This window comes from Protomyctophum bolini, assembly GCF_963924005.1.
Source record: "Protomyctophum bolini genome assembly, chromosome: 5".
Classification (NCBI taxonomy): domain Eukaryota; kingdom Metazoa; phylum Chordata; class Actinopteri; order Myctophiformes; family Myctophidae; genus Protomyctophum; species Protomyctophum bolini.
This window is the reverse complement of record NC_137866.1, coordinates 29,934,116-29,946,815: the sequence shown is the minus strand read 5'-3', so window position 1 is coordinate 29,946,815 and position 12,700 is coordinate 29,934,116. Positions and strand designations below refer to the sequence as shown.

Genomic DNA, 12,700 nt, shown 5'->3' with positions numbered 1-12,700 from the left:
AGAGCAAGTTAACTTTGACTAATGGGCCGCTGTACATTTATGCAGAGCTCGTTTCGTTTAGTTTCGTTCCGTTCCGCCGTGACACGCATCACGCCTCCATCCCGCCAGCCGTCAAAACATTGTAATGTCACGGAGAGCCGTACGAGTCAGAGATGCATAACGCATTGAGAACTGGAACGCATCTGTGTCGCCTTATAGATTTTAACCATTATTTTTATACTTTAGCTGTTAAAAAATAGCAGATCTACAAGCTCGTAGGCCTTGTAGATCTGCTATTTTTTGAAAAATCGTGAAAATGTGCATGTGCAAATCTTTGAATATATATTATTTTTTGACAGCGAACATTTTTAACTCATATCTCTGCTCCTGGGGAGGGGGCTGGAACAACACATTTTAAGATGTCGGTCTGCAGCCAAATACAAATAATTTCTGGGGGTCCTTGACATGAAAAGAGCATGCACCACTGACAGAGAAACGTATGTTTTTCCAGAAAACTGTCGGGATTTAGAAGACGTTTTGTAGAATCTGGTCTCTGGGGTCTTCATGGGATAACAGACACCAGAACAGACAATTACCTTCGGAGACGTTAAGCAGCCCTAGAGACAGAACGCCGGGCCCCTGCTGTCTCTCCCAGAGAACAATGGATAGGCCTCTCAACTCTTTACTCTTATGCTATATCTACAGAGGCATGATGTCGTTTCTCAAATCCAACACAGTGCTGCCAACGCGTTGCTTTCTTCCACGCAGACAGCCGACTGACACCGCCGCAGTGTGGAGGAGCATAATAACCAGAGTTATCCCTGGAAAACATCTGTCTAATAACCAGAGTTATCCCTGACTGTATCCTGTTAAAAAAAACACATCTGGACCGCATGTATTTAAATGAATGTGTTAATTTGAACGATCATAACGGATGAAAGACGGCGTGCTGAAATATTTCACTGAAAGCAACGCCATATCGGTAGCTCATTAGGTAAACTGATACATGTGTATATTATTACAGCGCATTAAATTTGAATTTCCTTTTCAAATTAGAGTTGGTGGAAGCTTTTGAAGGATGATGTGTGCACTTTTCAACGCACACTGTTAAAGTTATTAACGGGCTAATTAGAAGACGTTACACAAGTAACAACATCCATCCATCTTCAACCGCTTATATAAGTAAGTAAGTACATTTTATTTATATAGCACCTTTCACAGAGAGGACTCGCCAAGTGCTTTACATGCAATAAAATACAAGAAAAAAAAAAAAAAAAAAAAGCAGATAAAAAATGCTGTACAATTCAACTCAAACAAATAATACAGGCCTGATAAATCAATACATATAAGTATTTTATTTATATATATACATTCAGGTTGAACCAACCAACGCCCAGAGTTAGTGTCGAAGTGTCCTTGAGCAAGTCACTGAGTCCCATGATTTCTGCCGCCATCGGTGTGTGAATGGGTGAATATACAATGCACAATCTATGTGAAGCGCTTTGGATAAAGGCGCTATATAAATGCACCATCTATGAGGTTAAATCCTCACCCTCGGAATAAGCACGGTCGTGCTGTAGAGTTCATGAGGTTAAATCAATGCAACAACAACAAGAACAAACAGACCATAAATTAAGGCCATAGTTCCTCCTCCCAGCTGAGCCCGGTGCGAGCTCCGTTACGACCCGATGAGGGTTTTTTACTGTGTGGCTCTAGAACTGTTTACTGTCCTGTCTGGAGGATCAGGTATTAAAATGTCCCCTCCCCCAAAAAATCAATGCAACAATGACTCACTGAAGCACAGTCACCATGACGTATGTATCAATTCAACAGTGGTGGAAAAAGTACTCAATTGTTTTACTTAAGTAAAAGTACCAATACTGTAATTGAACTACTTCGTTACAAGTAAAAGTATGGAATTGAAAATGTATTTGAGTAAAAGTACAAAAGTATCGGCATCAAAATGTACTAAAAGTACTAAAAGTAAAAGTACTCATTGTGCAGAATGTGCCAAAATTGTACAAAATGTGTACATAATGTATTGAAAATAGCAGATCTACAAGCTTGTAGATCAGCTATTTTCAAATGGCCAAAATGTATAGGGTTGAAGTGGTTAAAACTCATTCCATGCCACCATTGAACTATAAGTACAACTAAGTAAATGTATTACGTTCCACCACTGTCGTACGTATACCGACAAAACCACATATCTGTGTCTGTCAGGAGGAAACCTCCTAAGCTGTTCAGGATTCTAATGCAAAAGAAAAACGCATTACTTAATATAGACGTCCACACAATAGATAATGTCTGTTCTCTCTCCTAATGGTACCAACATGGCAACATCAATACAGCATGGAATTGTGGACAAACTCTTATATTCTTTAGTTTTGGTTCCAAGACATTAGACTATGGAGATACGAGGTTTCTGTAATATCGTGTGTGGATGCTGCTAAATAAAGGCTGTGTGAGGATCGGCTCTCGCCACGATGAAAATAATTATTCCAAGGACTGCGCAGAGATCCATGTTTCTGTGTGTGTGTGTGTGTGTGTGTGTGTGCGTGCGTGCGTGCGTGCGTGCGTGCGCGGTGGTGGTGGTGTTTTGTATTTGATGTTTCATACGCAGCAATTCATTTGTATTTTTATTTAAAATCGCACGAGGGCAAGCAGGCCAGAACATTCTTATGTTTAATTCATATCAGGATTGTATTCAACCACAAGGTGAGTATAAGACTACGGTATAATGACGACAGGGAGGAAGAGGGTTGAAAACGGAGCCTGATGCAGGATAAAGCTAATGACAGCTTCCATTCTGCCCAGAATAATGTAAAACCTTTCCTCTAGTACAGTATTGTACGTTCTGACTGACACCCAACGCATCTCAGGAATAACAAATGTGATTCTAATAACGTTCATAACCTTACCAATATTAAGCAGCTCAAATCCTCTTTATTGCATCGCAGAGACAATAGCCGATCTGCAAGATCAGCAAGGCCCGCCAAAGTCGAACAAATACATTTTTAATCAATTTTAGATTTAGTCAACTTAAATCGTACGGGGCATCTGGTTGGGATGCCTCTCGAGCGTATCCCTAGGGAGGTCCTCGAGGCACGTCCTACTGGGGAGGAGACCCCCGGGGCGGACCAAGGATCAGATGGAGGGATTACATCGATTCACTAGCCTTGGAACGCCTCAGGATCCCCCAGGAGGAAGTTACTAATGTTGCTCTGGAGAGGGAAGTCTGGAGCTCTCTGGTGGAGCTGTTGCCCTCGCGACCCGACTACGAATTGTGGTTGAAGTGGTTGAAGATGGATAGGATGGATGAAATCTTAAGTAAAACTTTTCAGATGACTAAATCGTTAGTTTGCATGTTCTCCCCGTGTCCCCAGGGTAGGTAGGTAGGTACCCTCACAAAAAAACATACTGCCTCCCCTTGGTCAGCTGGGGCGCCTAAAAGATGTGTTCCTTCCACACGCTACGTCCTACCAGGGAAACTCCCCCCTGTCAGGTGAAGAAGCGGCCTGTGTCCAGGATTACCGCTTAGGCAATTGGCACTGGGTGGAAAAAATAGTTACAAAAAATATAGTGGGAGGGAGAAAGAAAGAAAGAAAGACAAGTTTGCAGTCTCTAGTCACGGTGAGGTGCGGGAGAGGAGAACGGCTTTAGTGTCCCATTGGCCGGGGGGCTTAGTGATTCCTCCAACTGCGCCTTGGTCTCCTCCCAGTGGGACGTGCCTCGAGGACCTCCCTAAGGAGACGCCAAAGAGGCATCTAAACAGATGCCAGAACCACCTAAGCTCACTCCTTTCCAAGCGATAAGAAGCAGCGACTCTACTCCGAGTCTCTCTCGCGTGACTGAACTTCTCACCCTATCTCTCCCGTCAAAGAAAACTCATTTCGGCCGATTGTATTCGCAACCTTATTCTTTCGGTCATGACCCACACTTCATGACCATAGGTGAGAGTAGGATTGCTCAGAAAACAGAGCAGCTGGCTCAGCTCTCTGAAACTAACCTCCACATGTCAAAACATAACCTCAATATCTTGAGGCTAACTCTGCAAATCTGTTTAACCATAACCGTTTTTCTTGCGAAGAGAAATTAGACCCTCACATAAGTGATGCATGCGCACACAGAGACGCACGCACGCACACACGCACACACACACTGTACACACGTGGGTGGGTGACGTGACATGGTGTCCCTGGCTGTCCTCAGTGTCACTCATGTATAAATAAAACATATATTTGTCAAAAACCTTCTGAATATTGTGCAGGACATTATGCTCCATGTGAACATACTCAAGATTAAAACATTTCATTCCTCATTTCTTCAGAATTTTCAACCAAACACAGCAAAAATCATATGGTGCGACTGTCCCGGCCTTGTTTCTCAAAGTAGGAACTTAAATAAAACTAAGGAAAAAAATGCTAAAATTATTTTAAAAATTCCATAAATATAATATAGATGTCTATTTGTGAGCCTAATCTTTTCAAAGTCCAAGCATAATATTTTCAGTCATTTCTGATCAAAAAGATTTTGTCCCCCAAACCAAAATCATATTGTGTGACACCATTTTGGGACATTTCAACAGGCAATTGTTTGGACACCCATTGGGATAGAGAGGTACTTCTTCAGTAAGGCTGTTCAGCACTTGCATTACAATAGCATGACAGGTGTCTGTGGTGAATTATCATTTTAACCTTTTCATGAAATACGATCTTGTTGGAACGCTGACCAATGCGACTCTTCCAAGTGTCTGTGGGTGTGACACCTTTTTCATTAAAAAAGCTAAAGGTATTAGATTTTTTGGTCATAATTACATGTAAATCTATGTTGCTTTGTTATAGCTAGCATGCTAATGTGTAGCTAGTAGCCTCAATGTTATGTTAAGTGCAGAAAACGTAATATGGTGTGACACTTTATCATAATGGTGTGACTGTTTTCCTGTCACGCCATATGAGTTTTTTGTCACACCATATGGTACAAACTGTATTTTCCTACAGATATAACAATAAATAACAAAGTCCCATGCTTCTTTTGTCCATTTAAACATTTGTTTTAAACATTTTCACCTAAAATCAGCAACTATCCACAATAAATTGTGTTTAATTTTGTTTTATTCAGTCATTGCCATGTTATTCAATGTTAAAGCAATTTTCCTGTTGCTGTTTTTCCTGAGTAATTGTTAAATCAATCTGTAAAGTTCAGTACTCACTAATAAGTAGGTTAAAACACAGTTTGCTTTGAAAAATGAAGATATGATCATACGGTGTGACACTAAATAATTTGGTGTGACGTTCCAAATAGTGAAAAAAATCATACCTTTATTAATGATGAAACCATTCATGTTCATGGATTACATAGCAAATAGTCTAAGGAAGAGTCACAAATATTTGTGTAATTTTAGAGAAAGTTTTGTCACAATAAATACAAAATATATTGAAAGACCGATAACATGGGCCTCACATTGAGTGTTGATTACGGAAATAATATACAGATTTAATACATTTTCACAAAACTATAGTGGATTACAGGTTAGTTATGATAAAGGACTTTGATAAAGTGAGCAACTTAAGAAAGGTGTACTCCATTTTCATTTTATAAACAATTATTGTCATGTCACACCATATGACGATTTTAGGCACAAGTACAACAAAATGCTGAATAAACTCTGATTCCAATAAAATATCTAAAAACAAAATATGTTTCCATAAAGATGAGAGTGAGTAGAACAAAAGTAAATCATTTATATTCCTGTTATTTAAAGGTTTTTAAAAAACACTTTTTTTGGGGTGTCACGTCACTGACCCACACACACACACACACACACACACTTTGATGCACTTTGAAAATCAAGTTTTGACAGTTATTTTGTTTTGTCAGGGATAGCGTTTCAGAGATATGTCACATCACTGACAGTGACAAAAAACTCTTCTTGAATCTCAGACTCTCATATATAACAGTCTGATACTGGGTATAGCGCAGCAGACAGTGGACAATAACTACTCTAGTCGACACTAGAGTATACTGGCCTGGGCCGTGGCTCAGCGGTCCAGGCACCGTGGCTGGTAATCCAGTCCGGCAGTGTGGCGCGGGTTTGACGTATAATGTAGTGAAAAATAAGAACTAAAACCGTATATAATTGTTTTCATCCTAGGCAGCCCTAAATTACACTATTACGATATTCCTGAATTACTGTTACAGTATAGAATGTCGCATTTATGTTATGTTACGGTACGTAAATATGCAAATATTTCCCCCTAAGATACAATATGTGTCTCACTAGGAAAACTGGAGAGAATCTCGGTTTCCATAACCACAGATTGAAATTCCGGGAGGGATGCAATGCAGATCTACAAGCTCACAATACATGCGCTGAATGTTCAGAATATGGACGTTTGGAGTCAGTAAAAGATGTTCAGAATATGGACGTTTGGAGTCAGTAAAAGGAGCAGGAACTGGAGAACACATAATTGACAGAGCAGAACACAGTGACACATAATCTATACACGACACACTTCACTGGACGACATGTTAGACATGAAACCTCGTATCTTCAATGGACAGGGGCATGTTCAGATGCTGTCAGTAGCAGAGGGGCTTGTATCTTCACGCAACCCGATCTAAATAACACGGATTGGCATTTCTGTACAAACACTAGTAGAAAACCACAGAATCCGTGTATATAGCGCCCTATAGTTTTAGACCGCGGCGGAGCGGTGCCGTCTCAAGATAACTTGAGCAACGAGAGAGATGCCGTGTCGAATGCCGTGAAGCCTGATATGTATGGAAGTAAAAGTACTGAAAACTGGAAATACCTCAACATTGTACTTGAGTAAATGTACGTGGATGATTTCCACGATTTCCTGAAACCCGTAACCATATTTGGACGTTGGCGGTTTCCACCCGACGGCGTCATTTAAGATTTACTGGCCTGTGTCACTGCTGATTGGCCTTCGACCCGCAAAGACAGAGCGCGACGGGACGACCCGATAATCCATCGATGAGTAACAGCCCATTGATCGGCGATCCACACACACACACACACACACACACACACACACACACACACACACACACACGAGGTTGAAAAAAAAACACTATAGTTCTGGCAAGCCACTCTATAGTCAATCGTGGTTCAATTGTCAATCGTGGTTCAAGCAATGTCATTAAGAGGAGAGCATTTCCTCATTCGCCAAAATGCCAAATGGTGATTGAGTTCTCTGGCCCGGAATCAATGCGACTGTCAAACGTCGCAGGCTATTGTTCCAGGAGGGCTCTCTCTCCAAAACACTGTTGGGATTTGCATGCGAAAACAACTAATCCTGTCGACGAGATTATTTGTTGTCTGATGTGCTCTAACATACTGCTGCGTGTGTGTGTGTGTGTGTGTGTGTGTGTGTGTGTGTGTGTGTGTGTGTGTGTGGAGAGGCGTTCTCTTTTAGAACAGAGACATGTGCGCACGCACGCACGTACGCACAGTTGCATTCTCGTTTTGAATAGTCAAAAACACACACACACACACACACACACACACACACCATATACTAGAAAGTAGAAATGCAAGGAAACCTTGCATGTATAAAAGCATATTTTTTTTTAAATAGTAAAGATCTAAATTAAATATTTGTTCACTACTTTCGGGCAACACTAGACTATGATGAGCCTTAATTTACACAAAATAAAAAATAGACACAAAACATTGACAGAGAGAGACAGAGAGAAACAGACAGACAGACGGACAGACGGACAGACGGACAGACAGACAGCTCTCTCCTCTCTCTCTGAGAGAGAGAGAAGGCAGCCCTCGCCCGCCCACCAACCTCCCTAGAGAAATAGAGCTGAAACCAAATTTAAGCGAGTCTAAACTCCAAGGCTACACAGCCACAGCCTTATGAATGTTTTACAGAGCACATCCTCCTCTGGTCATAAAAATACCTCTGGTTCCAACTCTAGAAATAAACGTTTTCAGTATCTTCACACATTGTACAGTTATTTTATATATATATATATATATATATATTAATGCTGGGCCGTTATCGGCGTTAACTGCTGCGTTAACGCGAGAATATTATCGCGCGTCAAAAATCGCGCGTCAAAAAAATTATCGCCGTTAATCTATTCTCAAAGTTGGGTCTGGGAGCTGGGTCTGCATTGACTGCATAAAGCGAGCAAGCTATGAATTTCACTTTGATAGTTTTACCTGGCCGAATTACTCTGTGGAAGGGAGAAGTCCTAACCTAACAGGGACAAGGTGAAATAAATTACTCTGAGAGCGGGGCGGTAACAAATCCTAACCTAACAGGACACGGGTGAAATTAATGAACAGTGCGGCGTGCCACATCAAACGTCAGCATGCAGGACTCTGTGAATCCGGGTTTGCTTCAGGGGAAATTTCTTTACAAGAAGCTTCCCAATGGAAACCTCGACAAGAACACCCTGTGCAAAGCAGAAATGGCTTATTGTAGGAGTTCTTCAAGTCTGAAGTATCACCTAACGCACAAGCATCCCTTTGCGTTGGTTGATGATAGCGAAGCTGCCGGGCCAAGCACTAATATGGCTCCGGGGAAAAGTGTTCGTCAAACTACAATGTTGGAGTGCAACCGTGGCAAGCCCGTCAGCCCAACTCTATCAGCCAAGCTAACTAACCTCCTAGCTCAGTGGATTGCCATCAACTGCCGGCCTATCAGTGTGGTTGAAGATGATGGGCTCGAGCTTCTTCTCCAGGCGGCCACAGGCGACCCATCTTACAAACTACCTGCGAGACGAACTATCACACGGAGAATCCATGACCAGTACGCCGCAGAGAAAGCTGCGAAAGATGAAAAGTTGGCCGGGGCGGCGTGTGTAGCACTGACTGGGGACCATTGGACATCTGTCAAAAACGACAACTACCTTGGCGTTACTGTACACCTCATCGATGTCAGCTGGGAACTTCACTCGTTCGCCTTAGGTACGTTATGTAATTTAAATTAATTTACCACGGTGAAGTTGGTCTCGGGCTGGATACCCAGCCATCCTGGCTGAATATCCAACCTGAAAACAACCCCACCGCGGCATGTAATATCGCTAATTCAGCCTAACATTTACACAGCTTTAGCTAACGTCATCAGGGATCGATTGATTTATTTTACCACCAGCCAACATTATACGTTTGCTAGCTAGCCCCAACAACGCCAGCCTGCTAATTGCAAGTTTCCTATTAATATTTAATAGCTAACTTATTCTGATCTACTTTGTCTCTCCTAACGTCAGGTGTGATTAAAACGGAGGAGCGTCACTTTGCAGAAGCGTGTGCCAGACAGTTTCTCGACGTCGCTAATCAGTGGGGCATAGCTGAAAAAATCACCACCATTGGAACCGACAGCGCTCCCAACACGATAGCAGCAGGGAGAATACTACCATTTGAGCACTTGCCCTGCGTTGCTCATCTTGTACAGAGGGCCGTTGTAATGTCACTTCGGGATGGTGGTTTTGATGGTGTACTTGCCAAGTGTCGAAAAGTGGTCGGACATTTCAAACACAGTCCGGCTAACTCAGACGAGCTGAATGCCCAGCAAGCATCCCTTGAACAAGACCAGGAGTCACTCGTGCAAGACGTTCCAACACGCTGGAATTCAACCCTAGCGATGATCGCACGTTTGAGGCGCAACAGAGACGCTGTGCACGCAACGCTGGCTCAGCAGACCCACAAGCTGGCCCTCCCAACACATGCTGAATATGAGAAGTTGGCAAAGCTGGAGAAACTGCTGGAGCCATGCAAGTAAGTGTGTGTTGTGCTGTGCTCTGTGTGTGTGTGTGTGTGTGTGTGTGCGCACTGCTCTGTGTGTGTGCACTGCTCTGTGTGTGTGTGCACTGCTCTGTCTGTGTGTGTGTGTGTGTGTGTGTGTGTGTGTGTGTGTGTGTGTGTGTGTGCACTGCTCTGTGTGTGCACTGCGTGTGTGTGTGTGGCTGGCTGGCTGGCTGGCTGGCTGCTGTGACATTGTGGCGTCGTTTTTGGTGTCAATTCACCCCTCTTAATGTGTGTGTGTAGGTACGTCACGGAGCTCCTTGGTGGGGAAAAATATGTCTCCTGCTCTGTCGTTTTACCTGCCCTGTGTCATCTCCTGCGAGCAATGAAGATCTCTGATGATGATCCTGCCTACATTGTGCGTTTCAAGACTGCCTTCATCAAAGACCTCAACCAGCGGAGGGAGAAAACAAACCTGGAATGGCTGAAGGTATGCGACACTGACCAGAAGATAACTGTATTGTCTGACCATTATAGACTGTTAAGCCAGTAGATTGATAAATGGATAGATGAATGAGTCATGAAGAAATATGGAGAATATGAAAGTTAAATTTTCTTCTATCCATCAATCTTTTTTTTTTTCATCAAAAGGTGGCCACTGCTCTGGACCCACGCTTCAAAGATCTCAAATGCCTGCCCAAAGCAGAGAGGGAGCCAGTGTGGGGAAAGCTGAGTGACTTGGTGAGGGCAGAAGAACCTGCTCTGCAGCCGCCCAGGGAGGAGAACCCTGAGCCACCTCAAAAGAAGACAGCCCTACTGCTGATGGGATCAGAGTCAGAGTCAGAAGACGAGATACCAGTAGTAGACAATGTTGTAGAGAGGTACAAGGTAGAGCCCAGTGCCAGTTTAGATCAGTGTCCACTGAAGTGGTGGTCAGAGCACACTGCTGTTTATGGTAAGATGGCCCACATTGCCCAGAAGTACTTGGGGACTCCTGCCACAACTGTCCCATGCGAGAGACTGTTCTCTTTAGCAGGCCACATTGTACAGAAAAAGAGATCTAGTTTGTCACCAGACAATGTGAACAAGCTGGTGTGTCTGAGTGACTGGTGGAAGAAGGAGAGGTAGAGGTTGGACTCAAGTCATGTCACAAAGCTACTGACTGTAATACAGTTTAATTAATGTCATATCCCAGAAAAGGGGGTTGTTCTTGCACCCACTGTTTCAAATTGCCTGTATGGTAACATGTTTATGGTTATTCGTGTTTAACTGAATAAACAATGTATAACACACGTACATCGTATTGAACATTATTATATTTTTATTACCAATTATGATAGGGCTCCTGGTCTAATGGGCCACGTGGCCCGTTCAAGGATTTACTTCTGGTCATTATTTAGGTAGCGCACACATATTTTCAATGCCTTCGGCAGAGTTCAAATGAGCCATTTTAATCTAGATTAATCTAGATTAACTCCAGAATTGCAGTGAGATTAATCTAGATTAAAATAATTAATCTATGCCCACCACTAATATATATATATATACACACACACACACCCATCCATCCATCCTCCTCAGCCTATCTACCTTATCTGCCCTCCTCCTCTCTCAGACATCTAGTCCTACATCCTCCCCTAGGCCTCAGGGAGCAGGACATCCAGCTAGCCATGTGCACAGTGCACTTTCCACTTAGTTAGGTTCCATCCTACTGCTGGCTTGTGGTGCACTTTTCTTTGGGTCAAATTTCTATTTTGCACACGCGCGCACACCCTTACAGGTCAGTAACTGAGAGTGTACAAATGGAACCAAATGGACCCTTACAAGTGCAGTGTACAAATGGAACCAAATGGACCCTTACAGGTCTGTAACTCTGAGAGTGTAACACATGGAACCAAATGGACCCTTACAGGACTGTAACTGTGAGAGTGTAACACATGGAACCAAATGGACCCTTACAGGACTGTAACTGTGAGAGTGTAACACATGGAACCAAATGGACCCTTACAGGACTGTAACTGTGAGAGTGTACACATGGAACCAAATGGACCCTTACAGGTCTGTAACTCTGAGAGTGTAACACATGCAACCAAATGGACCCTTACAGGACTGTAACTGTGAGAGTGTAACACATGGAACCAAATGGACCCTTACAGGTCTGTAACTCTGAGAGTGTAACACATGGAACCAAATGGACCCTTACAGGTCTGTAACTCTGAGAGTGTAACACATGCAACCAAATGGACCCTTACAGGTCTGTAACTCTGAGAGTGTAACAAATGCAACCAAATGGACCCTTACAGGACTGTAACTGTGAGAGTGTAACACATGGAACCAAATGGACCCTTACAGGACTGTAACTGTGAGAGTGTACACATGGAACCAAATTAACCCACTAGTACTAGTTGGACTCATAATATCCCATACATAGTGTCATAGTAAAACATTGACATACATAATGTGACGAAAACCTGTGATCAAAATATGAGCATAATATTGGTGTAAAAATCTAAAATCACACTTGTGTGAAGTGAGGCAAACGATTTACGTCATAAGTGTTCAGTGACGTAATCTTCAAAAGCCATGCATTGTCAAGTCTTTGCCACAGACATATATTCATGACCGCTGTGAAATTGGACAGTGTCTTGTTGAATTGTCAAGTGTGTGTGTGTGTGTGTGTGTGTGTGTGTGTGTGTGTGTGTGTGTGTGTGTGTGTGTGTGTGTGTGTGTGTGTGTGTGTGTGTGTGTGTGTGTGTGTGTGTGTGTGTGTGTGAATGAGAGACAGTAAGACAGAGAGAAAGAGAGATAGAGAATCTATACACACTCCATGGGGGAGTGTGTAAGAAGAGCAAGGCATGGTTTATAGTGGATCGTGCTTCAGGGTCGCCCAACATTTCCGCTGTGCGACACCGGCTCGCGGTCACGTAAAAATCGCCCGGGAAGGATCAGGGTGATTTGGAGATGAGTGGCCGCCCCGCCCCCACTGGGACGGAC

General features: G+C 43.0%; 2 protein-coding genes across 2 annotated transcripts in view; one reads left to right on the top strand and one right to left on the bottom strand.

Annotated features, from left to right (window-relative positions):
* Positions 1-12,700, bottom strand: part of LOC308315463 (metabotropic glutamate receptor 7-like) — a 168,282-nt gene that overhangs the window by 134,556 nt on the left and 21,026 nt on the right. The window lies entirely within an intron of this gene.
* On the top strand, positions 9,430-10,929 carry LOC308315464 (E3 SUMO-protein ligase ZBED1-like). Its single transcript, XM_080763455.1, has 3 exons — positions 9,430-9,739; positions 10,010-10,196; positions 10,358-10,929. Exons 1-3 carry the CDS (start codon positions 9,606-9,608, stop codon positions 10,832-10,834), a joined length of 798 nt encoding a protein of 265 aa, XP_080619581.1. The 5' UTR covers positions 9,430-9,605; the 3' UTR covers positions 10,835-10,929.

Coding starts and splice junctions, on each gene's coding strand:
- LOC308315464 (XM_080763455.1), top strand. CDS start 9,606: ATGATCGCACGTTTGAGGCGCAACAGAGACGCTGTGCACGCAACGCTG. Junction 9,740..10,009: donor AAACTGCTGGAGCCATGCAA/GTAAGTGTGTGT, acceptor GTGTGTGTGTAG/GTACGTCACGGAGCTCCTTG. Junction 10,197..10,357: donor CAAACCTGGAATGGCTGAAG/GTATGCGACACT, acceptor TTTCATCAAAAG/GTGGCCACTGCTCTGGACCC.